The 20,926-nt window shown below is 36.2% G+C and overlaps 1 protein-coding gene across 3 annotated transcripts in view; it reads right to left on the reverse strand.

The window, feature by feature from the left end:
- VEGFC (vascular endothelial growth factor C) overlaps window positions 1–20,926 on the reverse strand; it is a 193,330-nt gene that overhangs the window by 8,824 nt on the left and 163,580 nt on the right. For all 3 annotated transcript variants that reach the window (XM_077177348.1, XM_054633833.2, XM_077177349.1), the window contains exons 2-4: window positions 11,641–11,854; window positions 9,437–9,627; window positions 2,041–2,192 (exon numbers count right to left, since the gene is read on the reverse strand). In XM_077177348.1, coding sequence (XP_077033463.1) covers window positions 2,041–2,192; window positions 9,437–9,627; window positions 11,641–11,854 — 557 coding nt within the window. The remainder of the gene's footprint in view (window positions 1–2,040; window positions 2,193–9,436; window positions 9,628–11,640; window positions 11,855–20,926) is intronic.

Raw genomic sequence — 20,926 nt, forward strand, 5'->3', positions numbered from 1 at the left:
TGCCTCTTCACTTTAAAAATAAAGACAATAAACAACTAAACACTTTAGTCCTCTTTTCCTGCTACAGTTTGCAGCCAAGGTAGTAGTACCAAAGAAAGCAAAAAATCCAAACAGCAGCTGTTGCCTTTTTAAAGAACGAGTGAACCGAGCTGTCTGGTGAATCACTGATAGAATATTTATGTGTATTATCTCATCTTCCTTGCTTGCAATTTCTTTATCACCACAGCTGACATTACATCTTTGAACAAGTCAAGCCTAACTTCATGTATCCGGGCCATGTAATTTATTCATTGTTTCTGTAGTATTTCTAAAATCCTACTAATCTTTTAAGACAACACCTATATTACACATTTCATGCACTTTTCATTCCCCTGAGCACCATTACTCACACATTCAAAAATGCAGGTGCTGGGATAGTCTTCTGTGATCATCATTTAAGTAGACCACTCCCCTTCAACACACTAAATCACTCCACTTGTGAAGACTGCTGCAGTTTAACATTGCCCTGCTTCACCCCATGTTTTATCAAACTAGTGTTTCCTGATTTCATCCCAGTAATGATCTCACTCTTGCATACGTTTCCTTGGCATATGTTTCCTTTAGCCTGCCTTCCAATTCTGCTTGAGAAATTGTATGGAAAATCTACAGCCATCTTATTGTATTCTGTTAAAAAAACCCAAACCAAACCAATCAAATTAAACCAAACAAAACAAAAAATCAGACCCTCCTGCTTTTTTATTGCATGAAGCCACAGATTTCAAACTTAAATACATTAAGTAACAGTAGAGAAGACCTTTATATATTCTGATCTAGTACTATGTTGTCTTACCTCTGTTGAAGTGTGATTCCTTAGTCACAGGACAAACTGCTACCTGTGAGTGCTGGTCCAAGTCTGGTATCTGTACTCTCACCTCCCTCAACTACAAGTAGCTGTTTCCTGGCTAGAATAAACTCTTGCACTGATCATTTCAACTGCTCTTAACTTAGAAACACAGAGAAGCTGGAGAGTCAACATAATTTGACTTTCTTACTGCCTCTTGGGTTTGTTTTTTTAATAATCTGTTAATTATGCAATTAAACTAATTATGAATAGATTTATTTCCAAGCTACTGTTTATGATCCATGTTTTGATGAACAAATTAGATACATTATATTCTATTTGAGTTTAATTTCTGTTTAGGAACATGTCAGAAAACATCCAGACTTAAACAGATTGAAACCACCGAGGAAAATGCTTAACACCTCTGAGAAATTTGTTCTATTCACTCACCTCATTAAAAAATGCCAATTCATTCCAGATTGGCTTCTAGTTATTGACTCTTCCTCAAAGCAACTGTTAGTCTGTTATGTGTTTTTGACCTCCTATATATTTATACATCATAAAATCATCACTCAAAACTCTAAATTAAGGAAGGAGATCTTCAAGTGTTTTAGTAACTTAAAATCAGATTTCTGGTGCCAGATTGTTCTGTGACATTTTTCATTCAAAATCACACACACAAAAAAATCAACAAGCTACTTCTATGGAATGCCAACTAACCCTTTATTTCCCCCTTCCATTCCATTTTATATGCGCCTCTGGCACATGAAGATGTGAAGAAAGATGTGCGAATTAAAGATTCCCTAAAAAACAAGCCTTTAAAAAAAAGCATTCAAAATATGAAAATATAGATTGAGAGAGAAATATTGTCTCCTAATTATTTACAGAGATACTTTTAGCTTTTCTTTTGAAAATAAATTGATTTTGCTGATTTTTTTTTGTCTCAATTGGACTGCAGCTCTTTCATCAAGCAAATCCCACATACATTATTCTTCAGTTTTAAATCATCTTGCTCCAGTTTATCTACCGGGTAGAAAGGCGATGTTAATTTAGTAAAATTCTCTTTGTGTAAAACAATGGCAGCTCCCTTGCAGAAAGCATTCTGCTACTGTCACGCATAGCTCGCCTATCCTAACTGTGAAAACTTTCCAGCAGTATTTTAAATCTGAATTATACAGGTTTGCTCATAATGAGAAAGGCAAGAGAAGCCTGATACTTACTGAGTTTGTGCTGCTGGCAAGGAACGCCGTATGATGGAGTGGACTTGTCTGTACACATCCAGCTTGGACATGCACCGGCAGGACGTGTGGTTGGCAAAGCTGACGGTGACGGGCTTGGGGCCATGGGACAGCGGCACCGTGATCTCAAACAGCTGCAAAAGGCAAGGAAAAGCAGAAAACTGATACAGATCCAGCTAAAACTAATGTTAGGGACGTACAAAAAACCTATCATGAATTTAAGTTTGGATTTTTTTGTCATCTTCCAGCATTCAATTATACTGCTAAATAATTATTATGTGCAAAATGAATATAATGGCTATGATGTGACAACTAACATTTTTAGTGTTAAACCCTGTTACATGCCAGCTTGCTTACCACAACATTTAATATATGAGAGGGAAATGTACAAAGAACTCATTTTTCTAGAGGAGATGACTTCAAGCTAGCAGCATTTTTAAAAAATCCAAAATGAAACTTTCAGAAGGTGCTTTGAAAAACTGAAGAATAATATAAAGAAGACAGTAAGTTACCACCTAATACATCAGTTGCACAATTACAAAAGCTTATGTAAAAAAGCAGTACAGTGGACTTTGGTCACACCAGTTCTGGATGAATAACATTTGAACTACAGCTTACTACATTTTAAAAATTTTTAGTATTTGTGTCTGTGCAAGTTATATGCCTATCCTGATAAAATATATCATTAACTATTATTTTTTATCCCAAAGTATTAAGAAATATCCACTACTGATAAAATAATCTGTAAGTGAATTAACAAGATCTTAATTTTAGTGGAAATTATAGTTCAACTGGTGAAAGAGGACAACTTCAGCGATGCCTTGTAGTAAAACCGAACAAGTGATAACAGAAGAACAGTTCCATTTTCAATTTAGGACATCTACTTCATCAAATTAAGTAGGTTTTGCTATAAAACTCAAGTCTCAATCTCCTGAAAAGCTAGGATAGATACACTAAGTCAAAGTCTTAAAAGCTAGTTTTTGATAGTCTTTAAGAAGGGCAACAGTGCACTGCTTCCTTTTAGCTGTTCAGTCGTTCTTCCAAATACATTTAAGAACATTTCTTCATCTTCTGGGGACTTTACCTTTACAAATGGTCATTGTTTTTTTATTCCAGTTCCACTTGGTAAGATTGTATAAAAAAACCTTATTTTTAGCTGAGATGTATTTGCAATGCTCTTTAAAAATCTGCACCTTTAGAGTATGTCATTTACACAGCATGCAAATATAATCAGAATACTGGTAATTTTAAATGCTTCAAAATATAAAATACAGCGTTATGGGATGCATTCACCTGCTTAGAAAGCTGATTCTTAGCAGATATGTATAAATTGATGGGCAGAACAAAGAGTATGAACTTAATTACAATATTACACATGTAAGGAGAATCTTTTTTTCTTTTTCTGTTCTCTCATGACAGTATGACCTTGATTTTCTGAAGCTGAAATAAAAACCTGCTACAGAGAGAACTGATAAATCTTAGAAAGTGAAATAAGCATGAGTCTGTGAATGGACCTAACTGCAGCTGGAAAACAAGTGCATGCTCTTCCTGTATTGATCTTCTTGCAGTAGATCAATTCCTGTATTGATCTTCTTGCAGTAGATCAATTCCTGTATTGATTTTTCTTGCAGTAGATCAATTTGCCATGCTGCAAAGCATAGCAGACTACAGACCACTGGAGATGGCAGCACAGGACGACTGCTACATTTCCAAACCACCTAAAAGAGGTAGGTCCCTGCCCAACAGTCCAATTCAGATTCAGGAGATCACCAAGAGAAATTTCACAAAAACAGCTGAGATGTATCTATGATGGTAATGGAACTGGAAATGATGGTGAACATGAATTAATCTTAATTTACATTTATCCTTCCACTGTGAAAGGCATCAGTTTGGAGATGAATATTGCTAACAACTACTCCCATCACCACTTCAGTGGTGCAGTGAGAAAAAAGTCTAGTAAAACAACATAAAGGTAGACTAGCTTCCTTGACCTCCTCAAATTACCCTCAGTTTGCTCAAATAAATTCTCTTAAGAGTAACGTATTTTACCTCACCCAATAGCTGCTACTGTTTATTCAGTGAAACTATTTAAGTGAATAAACTCAACATGCATCAGTTTTGTCTGAATCTTCATCTAAGTAAAACATTTCAGATTATGTAAAACCTGGCCATGAACAATGCTTTATGGTTTTGATAACATCTACAATTTATTTTTTGCTCCCCTTCCTCATCCAACAGAACAATAAGCTCAACATCTGCTGTCACTATAGGGCATGTCTGGCAACATTTAGCAACCAAATGCCAACACATAGAAAGGATATATCTATGTAAAATGCCTCATAACATCTATGTATGAGGCTGGTTCTCAATTCTTTTTCTGGCACCACTGTTGGCTGTGGCTACTATTGCTGCTACCCACATGGCCCAAACGGGCAATTCTTCTTGGAGACCAAATGGTTTATATTTCTGTTTGATCCCCCATTCTGTTTGATCCCCCACACAATCACAAAGCCCTGTCCTCCTCCAGATTGGATTTACTGCACTCTTAGAAGCCCAAATCTTCTCTTCCTCTACAACTTTAAATTTTGATTAAAAAAACAGACTAATTCACTCTAAAGGGAAAAGCCATTTCCTTCAGGTACCAATCCCTAAATACAGATATTAAGTACCAAAGACTACAACAAATAAGCTTCAGTCCCCAGAAGATGTAAGATCTGACAGCAGTAGGGATTAGAGAAGTCTTTGAAAAATGGAGAGCATTTATTGCTCTGAAAAATTTTAGTAGTTATAATAAATAAAACAGCAATTCATGAGTATTGCTCCAGTCAGAGGCAAATAAAAGACAAAAATAGCCTCAACTGGTCCATGCTGTCCTGTACCTTTTTGCCACCAACACTGCATTTTCAAGAAACCAGTGGAAAGCAACAACAGAAGCAAAAAGCAATTGTATAACTAAAGAATAATATATATATAACAAAAATAACAAATCAACCAAAAACCAAACAAACCTAAAACTCCCCCCCACACAATCACAAAGCCCTGTCCTCCTCCAGAAAAGCTGCTAATTGTAAACATAAATCAGTTACACATTGTTAATCTCAGAGTACAGCACATACTAACAGAAGCTCTGTGTAATTGAGGAACAATTGAAAGCCATTAATAATTAAATGTATTTAATAAGAATTCAACACCTGCCATTTCAGCCAGTCTAAGGCTGTTTTATCACAGAAAGCCAGATGGCAGGTCTTCCAGTCTTTCACACCATTTCTAGGGCTTCTCTTCTAAGTACTGTCCACAACCTAGAACTTAATATGATTTTAAACTTAGAAAAAAAAGAAAAAAAAATCTAACAGAAGATGGGAATCACTTGAGAAAAAGCATTCTCAGAACTCCTGAAAAAGCAATTTTCCATATATTCCTTCTCACTGATCCTTAGAAACATAGAGTGGTTTGGTTTGGAAAGGACCTTAGAGATCATATAATTAGAACCCCTCTGCCATGGGCAGGGACACCCTTCAATAGACCAGGTTACTCAAAGCCCCAAAAGGCATGTAATTTTGATCTGTGGCTTTGATGGCTTCTTCTTTACACTAGAAGGACTTTGTAGCATAGTTATCAGAAAAACTGAGGCTTTTTAAATACAAAGCATTTCTTTGCTTCAGTGGCTAAATTAACTTATTCAGCACTATCATCATATGTGCCAATATCCATTGTATCAGCACACATTAGAATTATTAATATGCTCCCTGACTCCTAAAATATATCAACACTGTTATTGTGTGGGAAGGCCATCATTCTAGATACTTTTCAAATACAGGATTTATGTATGTTTTTTTCCCAAGATTTACATTAACTACCCCATGTTCTTCAGATGGCCTGTGGTTTATTTTGGCAAGTTTCCCTTAAATTGATTGAGTCTAAGTTTCCATCACTTGTGATCTTTGCACTTTGTAAAGTGTCAGTAAGGCCAGCCAAATATAACCAGTGTAACACAGTACAATGTGTCTAGAGAGATTTTTAAACTAAGGACATAAAACTGATTTCAAAACTAAACACCTCTATATTGAAAAGAAAAAAAAATAAACTATTTGAGTAATGGCACATCATCATTATTTTACTTTTGAACTTTCCTGAAAAACTGTTTCAAGTCTTATGAGGGATACAACAACAGGTATTTCATATAATAAATAAATAAATATATTTTTAATATGCTTGGGTTCCTTATTCTATATTTTTCTATTTTAATCCCTTCCTCTTCCCAGAAATATTAACAAAAAACATTTGGAACTTATATATCTCCCACTATTAAAAGTACCTATTATATCACTATAATAATTAGTCTAACAGAAAAATGCATGGGAAAAGGTAGAAATGGTAATGTTGAAAACAACTGAGGATTTTTGTGGCATATCTCTGAACTGTGAAAAAGAACACCACATGCATACCGAACTGGGCAAACGATTTCAAGCTGTTAACTTGTTTCCTGTGAGAAAATCTCCTCTAAATCTAATTTTGATCTGCTTGGATAGATGTTTTCCCTGGAGGGACTATAACTGTAACCGTGAAACGAGATGATTTAGGACCTTTACAACAAGTGATCTGAAAGAAGCCAAAAAAATGTCCATCCTGACAGCCAAGAGGGAGAATGGGATGAAACAGCTCTTTGACATCAGCCCTCTGCTTCCCTTCAACATATGAGTGCCTGTAGGTGGGGCATTAAAAAGTGCTGCTAAGGGACAGGCTGTAACTGCACCAGGTAGTTCCACAATCTTTGTATCCACTGCTGAATCATTTGTGCCATGCAAACAGAGAACAGCTGCTTGATAACAAATCAGAGAAAAAACCCTAACAACCACACCACAAAATGAACACCCAAGCAGTCACATTTCCCACAGATCCTTACTTGCCAAGCCACCAGTTAAAAACTCAGCTACTGCAGGCAGGAAAGCACCTACTGCAGTTTGTGAATTAGCCTAGGGAGTCTTCAAATATTGTCACAGACCTTGTACTGTATCTTAATTAAGAAGTTGTCTCATATTTCAATCCTGCTTGTATAAATATCCCTTAGCAACTACAAAAACAGGTTTTTGGAAAAAATGGTATTAAAAACAAAGCAGAATACATTTCTACTTTTCTCTCCACAAAGTTAAGTAGCTAGAAAGGAGTAACACAGCCTGAACTAGAAACTTTTGACCTTGCTCTAGACCACTACCACCAAGGCAGTCTGGGAACACCTGATCTAGTCCATTCTTCTGGAAATCAACTATTTTCTCTCTGTAAACATAATTTCTGTGCTTATTTCTTTATTTATTAATTAATTTTGATGAAAGCTGATATAATCTTTCTTTATATTTTAATGTCTGGAACCAGTGCTAGAGCTTGCCCTCACAGTAAGAACTCCAGCTAAAAAAATTAGTTTCCCATTAAGCACTTTTTCTGCAGGATGAACACTATGAAGTTACCTTATGGAGTTTATGCACAAAAAAATAAAGCTAAAAATTAGTGAATTATGAGAAAACTATTTGTACTCATTTCTTTCAGGAAATAAGAGAAACTGTGGTGAAAATAGATGTGGAGGGTACCTGAATTCGACAGAAGGTCTTGAATCCAATACTTTTTTTCTTTCTATTTCTCATCTGATATAGGTTAAACTGTGGTCACATAATTTTAAAAATGTGAGATGGTGACAGATGAAGATATATAGCTATAGGTCTGTTCCTTTATTAAGGGTTCTTTTAAAACTGCATTCTGTCAAGGACCAGATAAAACTGGAAATCAGAAGCAAGACAGAAAACTCATAGATACAATTGCTTGCTTTTACAGAATAATTAAGAAAACAAAACAGTTATTGCCTCTTCTTTCGAGTAAGACCTTTAACATTTTCCTTTTCAGAGTCTCTCAAATCTTTAACTACTCTAGATCACATCATCACCAATAACATCAAGAACTTCAAAAAGAAACTCAGTGCTAAACATTTTCTACTGGGTAAAAAATTACTTCTCTAAACAGATATGAACAGTAAGATGAAGACAAAGATTTGATTTAGCCCAAACTGACACAGTGCTCAAAAAACAGGAAATCTGTGTTATGTGGAACAGCTCTCTCTGTGATTAGATAATCCTTTATTTTGGTAAGCTAAACTTTACCAATACATGAAAAAAAAAGTCTCACTTCTTGAGTTTTAAAATGAAAATTATATTTGAATCTTTCAGGTAAGTGGAATTGAGACAATGGTTTCTCCTAATAATGAGAAAAATGGTAAGGCTTGACCAAAGTCAGTGTTGTAGTTGTCCTCATTTAAGCTATTTGAGCTACATTACTCCTGTGCTGTGTGGCTGTCTACCAGTAGCCTAAATTTAGGATTGAAAATTCTTGGAAGGATATAGCATTTCAGACGGACAGATTTGGTGAGAAATGAAGGCAGAAAATGCACTCTATAAAATTAGTGGCTTTTGCTGTTTTCTTTACATTCCTGTTGTAAGGGGATGTAAAGAAAATTCCCTAATTCCCCTGAGAAAAGGCTCAGAGCACTAAGAAGGTTTTTGATAAAGGAGTGACATTTCTAAGGGCTTCAATTTTATAACTGGCTATGCAATTTTTGGTCTTCGTTATAAATATGCACTGCATCTTCAGCTAGATGAATCCTCTTGAAAAAGGAAGCAAGTTCTACACTATAAAGTGAAAAACAATCAACAAAACCCTTACCAAATACTAGAGTAACAGGAAAATACCCTAGGAAATGCTTTTAAGTATGACTATTTTTACATGATTTTTGAGGGAAATGTTGAAAGATAATTGTGATAATTCCTGTATCTACTTAGAATAATGTAGTATATACTGCTTTAAAGGCAGGTCACAGGCTCAGTGCATGAACTCTGCACTGGATCCTACCTGATCCCTAACCCTGAACTTGAAGAACAAAACCTGCACATACACTGGAAGAAGATGCATTACAACAAAATAAATAGGTACATAATGCTAATATGTCTTAATATAGTAAAACACCCTTCCTAAAAGGCTTTATTTAAACATGTATCCTGCCTGCACATGTCCTGCAGCAGTTTACACCAATAAAATTACAGGCTAGTTTTCCATGGAGTGCTTGCCCCATAGAGGCATAAGATAGATGGAAAAAAAAAAAAAAAAAAGAGAGAGAATTAAGTTTCATGGATAATCTCAAATTTGAGAATGAGACATAATTTTTTCCCCTGAAAAATAAAAATTAAACATGGTTTTTTTCCAGGCAGTAGTGTCTTCAGCTGTTTTTCCTGTGTATTTTGGAATCAACTATTTCCTTAGCAATAAGAAAGTTTAAATTTTGCATGAATATAAATGTATTTGCAAGGAGTACATGAAATGTAAAAGCGTGAGAACTTACTGTCTTGCTGATGTAATTTGTGCTGATATTCATACACTGAAGTCCTTCACTATTGCAGCAACCTCCACATCTGTAGATGGATACACATGGAGGTTTAAAGAAGGTGTTTGTAGTTGCTCCAAACTCTTTTCCCACATCCACACACACTTCACGTGGCGTGCACTGAGTTTTTCTCCATTCAGTATCGATACCTGCCAAGTTACAGGGAATTTCATGTTATAAATTAACTGTTTAAAACCAAAACTATCCTGCAGTAAATTAGGATTCCTTATTAAACTTCAAAACCAAAATATGAAACTCTAGAGTCACACCCTTTAGTCAGTGAAACACACATCTATCTCTCTCTGTTACCTTCTAGTTGATTTTTTCTCCTTCATATCATCATGGAGCAGATGAAAAGTCACAATGGAACTAAAAGGGAATCCAACAGGCAGGGGAGACCCTAAAGCACAGAATCATAGCCTGGCTTGTGTAAGAAAGGACCTTTAAATGTCACCTGCCATCTAGTCCAATACTCTTGTAATGAGCAAGGACATCTTCAAGCAGATCAGGTTGCTCAGAGCCCCACCCAAACTTGAATAAGCTTGGATGTTTCCAGGGATGGGGCATTTTCCACCCCACTGGGCAACCTGTTCCAGTAATTCACCATCCTTATAGTAAAATTTCTCTTCCCTTTGCCTAGTGTGAATCTACTTTCTCTAGTTTAAAATTATTATCCTTGTCCAGTCACAATAGGACCTGCTAAAACATCTCTCCTCATCTTTCTTATAGACCCCCTTTAGGTTCAGGAAGGCTTCTAAAAGAACTCCTGGGAGTCTTCTCTTCTCCACCTGAGCAGCCCCAGCTCTCTCAGCCCATAGGAGAGGTGCTCGAGCCCTCTGAACATCCTCACAGCCCTCTTCTGGACCTGCTCCAACAGCTCCACATCCCTCTGTGCTGTCCCCTGAGCTGTTCACTGTGGGCACAGCACTGCTGATGGGTCTCACTAGAGCAGAGGGGGGGCAGAATCACCTCCCTCAAACTGCTGGCCAGCAGCTAAAGCTGCACATGTCCTTTCTTCACCTGGGGCAATTCTCATCTTGAGTCAAGTCTGCACTTTAGCTCTGCACACTTCTGCAAAGTAATTCTAACCAGCCCCACACAGTAGTTCACGTGGATATAAAATATTATAATTTTAAATATTAATTTATTATTTTAAATTAAAATTATATTATAATTATTATAATTAATATTATAATTTTAAAATTTTATAGACATAATGTGAAATTCATTTAAATACATGTTCAGTTTTTTAACTAGAAGTGTATAATTTAAAGCAAAAGTATTTAGCAATTATGTACACCATGTGATTTAATCTGATGGATGATTTTTGTGCCCAGATTATCCACATAAATTTGGGCAAAGACTTAGTATCATGTTATACAGCATTTTACTAAATATAACCTTACGCTCAACAGCCCCGAGACTTACAGCTGTAAGTTTATTCCCTTTTGGCAAACTATTCAACAAAAATGGAAATTTTGCCTTATGTGTACTTTAAACTCTCCATTAAGGTACATTAGTTCCAATATCATGTCCAAAAATACACCTCCTGCTATAAATCCTGCATTCTCTGCCTACAAGTGCTGGCTTAAACTGTAAGCTAATACATTTTCATCCAAGCTATCTGAAACACTGAAAAAGGTATTCAAACACATTGGTTTGTAAACTGTTTTGCTTGTTTTAGCACAACATCATTACAACTATCCTCTTGTAACATGAAAAAGTTACAAGTGGATTATTTGGCATTCCAAAGTCATAATGCATAAGAGAAGAAAGCACTACTAGCTGTGATGCAATTGCAGAAAATGAGAAGAAATAGTTCAATGAGCCCAACTATTAGCATTCTCTTTGATTTCTGCAAAATTGTTATAGCCTCTGCGAAGTAGGATTCCTTATACTTTAAGACAAGCAGTTCACTTTCTCTACTGAGCCAAGAAAGCACTTTTGTACAATGGGCATACCTAAAATATGTCTGCAGAGTGATTTCTTTCATTATGAAAGGCTGACTATCAAAGATTTTCTACTATAGAAAACACATCCTATCAAACTGCTGAGGTTGGTTTACTGACAATGCTTAGCTTTTAAAGCGTTTTGACACAATTGAAAAGCCTTCAGAATTTCATTTATTGTGTGTTGGAACGTGGATTGCATCCTGTACTTACTTTTCAGGATCTCTGCGTTATAGTGTGCTGCAGCAAATTTCAGGGAATCATCTGATCTTGTGTCAAAGCTGGAGTGCTCCCTGTTGTGTTGCCAACCTCCTCTCCTCAACTGACATTTGAATATTTTCCAGTATTCCGGGTAAAGTACTGTCATGAGTTCATCCACACTGGACACGGACCGCAATTGCTCTTCCAGGTCTTTGCTTCCATGAGCCTGCCAAAGTAACATGCAGGATTAATGACTTTCTCTGGTACACAAGGTTTGCTGGAAACTAGTCTGAAAAGCAAGTAATGCATTGTAAAATAAAGGGGTCATCATCATAAAAACTGCTTCTGTCAGTCAATGCCAGCATTACTATATTGACAAACAATGAAATGTTTTGCTTCTTCCACCACTTCTTTATCACTCTTGTAGTTCAAAATATCTGTGTGAGAAAGGAGCCTACACAATTAAGTCTACACAAACACAGTTTGCAGATTACATATATATAAAAAAAGCATTTTTATCCTGGAAAGATAAGTTTTTGTGATGAAATTTTGCATGCATGAACCCCCAAATACTTAAATGATGTTCATATTATTTAATATCATATACTCCTAAAGTAACACCAATTTTTTCCCATTTCATCCCTTAGTCACAGAAAATCAAAATGCCCAAAAATGCAAAACCAGTTAAAACAAACCCAAAAAACCAAAACACTAAGCAAAGAAACTAAGAAACTAAATCATGTTATTTAGTACCATTCTAGGGAAAATCTTAATAAGCAAATTATATTATAAAGCATGACTTCCTAAATCAGTAGGACACGAGGATTTAGGTACCTTGAAGAGTCTAAACCTCACACTCCCTTTCTGTTTCAGGAGTAGCCTCAAATCCTGTAATCCTGCTTTCTTATTCTGTGGCCTTTACACAAACTCATTGCAACTGTACTTTTCTAAATGACTAAGATTTACATTCCAGTTTATCGCTTATCAGGAAGATTCCTCTGTTCCTCTTAGATGAAGCACATGGCCATCAAAAGACTGGTGTTTACCCCCTGCCCACCTTTCTCATCCATGGATTGCTGACCTCTCAAAGGGAAGGCCAGTATGGAGAAAGAAGGGAATTGAAGAACCTTCAGCCACCTTCTCAGCCTACATGGCCCTTAGATGGCAGTATGAGACACAAAATACAGAGTACACTAGTACAAAATCCATCAACTGGCTGGAGACTCTCTATAGTTTACTATAAAATTGTTGCTCTACTCAAAAAACCTATAAGAGTGTAAAATGTCCAAATGCAGAAAAACAAAGCTATATGAACTGAAATTTACAATTTCTTATCTGACTCTGCCACTAACAAAAATTAAACTCTTTCAGTTCAATGATTTTGAACATTACACAAGTAAAACAGGTAGCTCAGAACTAGCCCAGCTGAATCAAAACTGCTCCTTGTCTCATGGACAACTTCAAGGGTATAAAATGGTGTATAGTTTCATCTACTCCCTTATCTGGTGTCAAACATAGCAGAAACACCTCAGGATAGGGCAAATTCACAGAACTAATTTCTCTAAACACAGTTATATACAGAACTGTGAAGAGGATGAGGCACTGTACCACGTCACCCAGAGAACCTGTAAATGTTCAATCCCTGGAATTGTTCAAGGGCAGGCTGGATGTAACTCTGAGCAACCTGGTGTAGTGAAAGATGTACCTGTCCATGGCAGGGGACCAAAAGTTAGATGATCTTTAAGGTCCCTTCCAACTCAGGCCATTCTGTGATTCTATTATTCTATTACCAATTGTAAATTTGTTTAATTTGACAAGGTGTTATGAAGTTCAAAAAATGTTTTCACTTGAGCCTCACTAACCACAGTGTCCTTGCAGACGACTGTCCTGGGAGGTTTCAATAACCAAGCCATTGTCTCAGAAATGTGCCCATGCAGGCCTTCATCTCTTTCCTTGTCACCATAGGAAAGGCCATCCCTGACCCAAGCCACGCATCAAGCAGTTTCTGAGAGCTTTGATTTCAAATTTAATGGTAACACAGAGAATTTTACTTCCCATCACCCCTGCTCTCCTTGCAGGATGCCACTCAAGGTCTCAATCAGTGGGTCACAAACAAAAATCCAAGCTTAACAAACACCTAATTTGGCCACTCGCTGCTTGCACCTCCTGAGAGGTGAGGAGTGCAGGGTTTGAGCAGCCTCTCACTCCTGCCAAACTGTTTCCTGAGGGTGCTGCAGCATATGGCCCTTGAGTAATGGGAAGCAAGTTGCTGCACCAGCACAATGCCAGCGTTGCAGATGCGCGTCTGCCACGTGATGGGAAAGGGCATGGCACAGCGTGGATATCCTGTCACAAGGCTGGAAGCCAGGCTGTTATGTAAAAGGCAGAGGAATAAAACCTGTGGTTAGCTATCCACTAGTTGATCCTAGGAAGTCCTAGAAGATCATGGGGGTAACATGGAAAGAGAATTCAACCAAAGCTTTGCCGCCTTTGATGAATCCTTGAAAGCATGCACAGCCCACAGTAGACAAAACATGACATTGGCTGCTGATGTTGCAGATATTCAGAGTGCAGCCTAGAGCATCAGGAAAATAAATAATGAAACTCAGTATTACTTTGTTGATAAAAAGTCAAGCATGAAGGAGAAAAGTGAAATTATTAGAAATCATGCACGCTGACTAATTCCTCTTTGGGCAGGCAATCAAGTCGTGTCTTTTCAGCTGGGCACAAATTTTTTAATACATATATTAAATATGTATTAATAAAACTCAAAATATGAAGAAATTAATGGCTTTAATTAAGCATTGTATCAAATATAATAAAATTTTATTTTACCCTGGATATTCCACAGGCCCTAGTGCCATGTGCCTACAACCCGAGACAAGGCAGTCCTGATTGTGTGTATAGATTAAGGAAGGAGAGGCTGGAGAGCAGCACTCTGGAAAGGGACCTGGAGGTCCTGGTTGATGTCAAGTTGAGTCAGCAGTGCCCTGGCAGGCCAACCCTGTCCTGGGGGACATCAGGCAAAGCATCACCAGCTGGGCAAGGGAGGGGATTGACCTGCTCTGCTCTGCACCAGGGCAGTGTCACCTTGAATACTGTGTGCAGTTTTGGGTGCCTCAATATAAAAAAAAAAATTAAGCTATTAGAGAGCATCCAAAGGAGGGTTACAAGTCTGGTGAAGGGTCTGAAGTTATTGAGAACACTTGGTTTGTTCAGTCTAATGGAGACTGAGGGGAGACATCATTGTGGTCTTCAGCATCCTCTCAAGGGGAAGCAGAGGGGCAGACATTGATCTCATCACAAAACCAGGACAGGATTTCAAGAAATGGCATGAAGCTGAGTTGGGGGAGGTTTACTTTGGATCTCAGGGAAAGCTTCCTCATCCAGAGAGTACTTGGGCACTGGAACAGGCTGCCCAGGGAAGTGGTCACAGCACTAAGCCTGTCTGAATTCAAGGAGTGTTTGGACAATGCTCTCAGGTACATGGTTTTACTTTCAGGGCTGCTGTGTGCAGAGCCAGGAGCTGTACTTCAATGATCCTGATGGGTCCCTTCCAGCTCAGCTCATTCTGTGATTCTCTGAGTACTCCCTTGATATAAACATAAGGAAAACAATTTCTGGAGCAGATATATAAAATTACTTTTAAAAAATTATCTTCTGCTTAGCTTAATTTGCTTGTAAAGATGGCTTCAATTCAAATTTATACTGTGGAAAAACAATCTGATCACTAGAAGCCTGTTGTTCTCTCCCCTCTTCCAATTTAGTAAGAAAAGGAGAAGGAAATTCATATGTATGTACTAAATACACTGTATTTAGTGCCCAGAGTTAGGGAGCCAAAAAAAAAAAAAACCAAAAAAACCCCACAAAGAAAAATAACCCAAAAAACCAAACCAAACAAACAAACAAAGCTCAAAAACAAACAAACAAACAAAAACCAAAAAAAAACAACAAAAAAACCCCTTGAAATGTTGCTTTTTCAATATGCTTACAGTGTTACCTTGAGATACAGATCAACAATCTCTTCCTATACATCTATGTATTTTTTAACTGCAGCAAATTACTCTCATATTACTCTCATGTAAAAAACTGTTTAGAGGAACATTTGCTTAAGGAACTTGTGATTTAATTTTGTAGAACAGCCAAACATCTTGTTGACATGAACATCAAATGAAATCTTAAGTTCTGGATGATTACAAGAGTGTGTCCTGCATACAGGATAAGCAGCAGATCATTAAGGATTGCTAGAAAGAGTTTTCTACTTTTTACGGGAAGAATGAATCTGCTTCTGTAAATATAATAGTAGTCTGGCAACATTTTTGATTTTGTGCAAATTTCAGTAATTTCACAAAAAAATACTGTCTTTGCTCTTTCTTAACTCTGCATTGGCTTGTAGTGTAGGACACTGGATTTTCATTGCAAAACAATTTTGAGACTTAAACACATTTAGAATATATGATGACACAAAGAAAGTAACATCAACAAAAATGTACTAGAGATTAGCGGAGCTCTAATTTTTCATTCTTCTTATGCACGTACAGATTAGTAAAGTTCAGAAAGAAATATGGCTTGTAGCTGCAATTACTGTCACCAAGCTAGTTATTCCCAAATGTTAAGTTCAAAGGGAGGAAAGAAAAAGGAACATTAATAGAACATTAGCACAGGTTGTAATAAGAGAGATTCTATGACTTTTAGGACTGAAGAATGCTTTTTGATAAATTTAAACAAACAGTTGGTTTTCATATAATTAAAGAGCACTCCTGATGAAATCGTGGACCAACTGCTTAATGTTTTACTGGTAATGCATTCTGGAGTCTAAGTTCTACATTAAGAAGGAAGCAGGAAATAGAGCCAAGAGTGATTACACAGGAAGGAGTTTTCTCTATCCCATGCTTTTCTATATTCTTGGCATTTTCAAGTCAGTTCAGGAATTGGGGTTTGAACTTTTTTTTTTTTAACCACCACTCCCTTCAAAAGTGTTTATCCTCTCTGATTGACCATGCATTTCATGCATTACATTACTATTTTTTGTCATTTTTACCTATTATCATCAGTGTTGTCCTGCATGAACATCTGAAAATGGCTAGATAGAAAGTGTATTCTAGAGAAAGACACTGATTAAACCTTCGACTAGCCAAACTCTACAAGATGATAGGTGATATTAAGCAAAATAACAACCTAAAAATACAAGTGTGAATGGAGAATACAATAAAGTTACACTTCTCCATTTCAATAATTTCACATTTTTTATGAAGAACAGGAGAAGTGACAAATACATATAAATAAAGGTGCAAAGCTTGATGACAAGTGCTCTCTTGCTATTATTTAACTTCAGAATATTTCATTCTATCAAAGTATGTTTTCCACAACGTGACTTTCCATTACATGGTATGCCCAGTTTTTCATAAAATTACGGCTTGCAAGGGAAAGGGCAGGATACCAAATAGGCTATATATCCATTAACAAAGTCAAATGTATAACAGATTTTTCATGCATTACATTACTTATCTTTCATATGTCCCCAGTGCTTGCCTCTATTATTAATAACAAAGGTCAGAACACTTAATATTTGGCAGCATGCTTGACACATAATTGATGGTGCAATATGCTATAATGGTACCTTATGTATCTGTGCTGACTACAGTTGTCAGCTCATTTCATTTTCAAGGATTTTGTGGACAATTCTGAATAGGAAAATGCTGTCTATAAACCCCTCTGTTTTAAGATGCTTATATTCTGTATTTATTAATTGACTGAAATGGGTTAAAATCAAGTACTTAAATCTGAATGTTGAAATTACTTGTAAGCAAATGGAAATACTGCAGAAGTATTTATAAACACTTCACTTGCATAATAATTTATTGCAATTTTCATATATTTCAATGCTAGTATTTTTAGAAATTGATGCCAATAAAAAAAAAAGAAAATATTTTAATTAAAAATTGTAGCTATAGTTAAGAATTAAATTCAACTTTTATGCCCACTTCTATGGTCTTACTAGAAAAGCCCTGATTTTGATCTCCCATGCACCCATTTGTCACCAGCAAACTTGGATGACTGCAGTTGAGAACTTTTAAGTTACCATTCAATACAGTAACAAAACAGAGCCTTACAGAAGCCAAACAGTCACAGTGAACATAAATTTTATTTCACGTCACTTCAAATAGATGTGATGTGATATAAGTAAAAATAAGTAGAAAGACCACTGCAGTTAATATGAACTAAATCAAAACATCATGACAACAGCAGAGATTAGAATCAGTCTCTGCTCCAAAGAGCTTACAAAGCACATCAGACAAACATAAAAAGTAAGAATCAAAGTGGAAAATAAATAAATAAACAAATCAGTCTGACCTATATTTTGCTTTAAGTGACTTCTATTCACTATGACATTTTAAATACTAAGAATAACATTAGGGAAAGAAAACAAATAAATGGGAGGAGTGAGGAATGTACAAAGTAGATAGGCAAGGAAAAATAAATGAGTTTAAGAAGAAATTCAAAAGAATTTGCTAAGAAGGAAAAAAAAGACATTGGCTATAAGGATAAACTTAGGACTACAGAAATGTCACTTCTATATTATATATCACGTATTTTTTCTCTTGTTTTCACCTTTTTTTTTGAGAGGAAGATCATAAACTGCTAGAAAATCATCCTAGACTTACACTACTTAATATTGCTCCAGCAGTTCATAAGTACAAGTATTTAGGCTAAAGTAATTGGTAATGCAAAATTTCCATGTTAAGGGAAATTAAATTTTTATGCATGTCAGCATTTTTAGTGCAATATTTTATTTAAATATTCTTAGACAATGCCAGAACAATATCTAAGTTTATAGATTTGCACAAAGGTACTTACTTTAAGTTCTTTAGTCAAACATTTAGCTGCTGCTGAGGTTCTGAAACATGCTTCTTGGCTGGTACTTATTCTTCAAGTACCTGCATTCCTCAGTGGTTCTCAACCTTCATTAAAAAAATGCAGGTACTTTCATATATTCAATGGGAATTACTTATGACAATACCCTTTTTTTAATCTGAGTTCCCTGGGAAGCAGATAGAAAAGAAAATAAAAATCTAGTTGCTTTCTAGAGCAGCTCTGTAGGCTGCTGCCTGATTGCTTTAGAAACTCATTCTGGACAGCTTGCTCTCACAGGTTTCTACAAACTTGGGTAATCAATACCATTCCTGACTATAACAGAGCAGTTTTCAGAACAAGGATTTGTGGCACCTTAGCTAGACTATTTTTTTGGAAGAAATTTCACAACTAGATTATAGTAACAGGAAAGGTTTTGTTCTCACACACTTTGCCCTGATCTTTCAAAAAAGGTCAAAGGCTGCAAATATGTGGGATAACCCTTTGCTGTCTAAGTGCAGCTTCATCTGGATTGTTTAATTGATTCTAAGGCTTGTATTGAAGCTTCCAGCTAGCATTACAGATAGATTTGGAATCAATAAGGATTTGGATTATTGCTGCTGAAAGGCTTACATCTGATTAAATCTTGGCGACATCAGGCAGTGCAATCTGTACCAGATGAGATTTGTGTGTTATTCTCTTGGTCATCAGCAGCTCCAGTTACTAGTGGTGACAAATGTGTGCAGCGCCACGCACGACCAGAAGAAAGGGGAAGCCCTTTGCAAGTAAAAAACTTTTGTAAAGGGAAGATAAAGGACAACACTGTGATGATTGCTGGGACATCAAGGTGATGAACAGGCACAGACCCCTGCCAGGAAGGAGACAGCTAAAGGAATGAGAATGCCAGCATCCTCTGCAATGCACGCTCTGCAACCCAGCAAGGTTATGGTGCTGATTGCGTGCACTGCCTCTGCAAGACATCTGGGTGGCTGTCACATGGCAGCTCTGTAGAATTTGACACATTATAAAAACAATGTGTTCATTTTGAATGCTTTTAAGCAACTTTTAACTAACATTGAGAGAGGCAAAGCACACAATTCTGAAAAGAAAAACTTGCACTCCTGCTAGAAATCTTCCTCATTAAAATACCTTACTCTCTCAGAAAAAGATAAAATGCCAGTTAAGCTTTTTTTTTAATATGGTCTGAATATTGCTGTTTTTTCAAAATACTCTGTAATCTCTTCTTTTCCTTTCAGTAGTCACATGTATTCCATCAAAATCAGTACAACAGAATAAAATATCAGGCCTTTCAAAGGTTGCTTATTCTCAGTCTTTGCTTAGCTTTCATTAGTATTGCTTTTATGAACAACTATCATTAGCTTTGTCAAAAAAACCATACAAACATAGAGTCCTTTTTTGAAGACAATTATCAACGTGGTAGCAATGCAATGAGCTGCAATCTTGAGCAAGTGCAACACTGGCAGTGAGAATTAAAAACTTTCTCAGTACCAAATGGAGAGTTACTAAGTGGAGAGGCAAGGGGTAAATTCATTTTAAATGAATTAAAATTAATTTTAATTTGAATGCCAGCACATTCTGAGACATTGCCTGAGCACAGTACCTGCTCTACATGAGTACATCCCAGATACCAATTAGTCAGTGAGTAGGAGCTCTGGCTGTGTTTCAAGGGACTGGCGTCAAGAAGGCAGTAGGTAGATTTTACATCATGTTTTCAATTCTGCAGGTCAATCATTCATAAATGAAGGTTTCACTAAGGGCAGGAATAATAAATTGCACATTTGTAAGAACATTTCTGAGTTATGCTGAACAAACAGGTTCTCACTGTGATGAGACTATTTAGTTTTCAATTCAACACCTTTGCTTATTCTTGAGTTTTTGAAAACGCAGTCATTTATAGGAGGGAAAGATTACATGAACACACCGTGTCTTCTTGTTGAATAATTTCTCTCACTACTAAGTAACTTGCCTTTTCACCAAGTTTTTAAAATCACTATTTGAAACACTGAGAAAATATAATTAATCCATGGTCTAAATATTTAGTAACAGGTCACAGAAATTTCTTGAATTAGTTATACTTTTAAAATGGTTCATAAAACAAATAATTTCACAGACCACGAAACTACATCATTGAATTTCAAAGGCAAACTTGAACTTTATTCCTAAACAAATGTCTTAATCTAAAAGAACATGATTTCTGTTTTGTTAAACAAATCTTGCACAGTTTACAGATCTGTACAGAAATATTAATTACAAGACCACCTACTCTGTCACTATTTAAAAAAATATTCCAACCATAAACAAAACACTACTTAAAATTCAACAAAAAACTAAAGAAAAGTGAGGAAGTAATAACACAATAATTCTATTTTTAAAGTCTTAGTTTTAAATTATTACAAACAGGTTTTGTATATATGAAAGAGGAAAC

This window comes from Agelaius phoeniceus, chromosome 4 (genome assembly GCF_051311805.1).
Source record: "Agelaius phoeniceus isolate bAgePho1 chromosome 4, bAgePho1.hap1, whole genome shotgun sequence".
NCBI lineage: Eukaryota > Metazoa > Chordata > Aves > Passeriformes > Icteridae > Agelaius > Agelaius phoeniceus.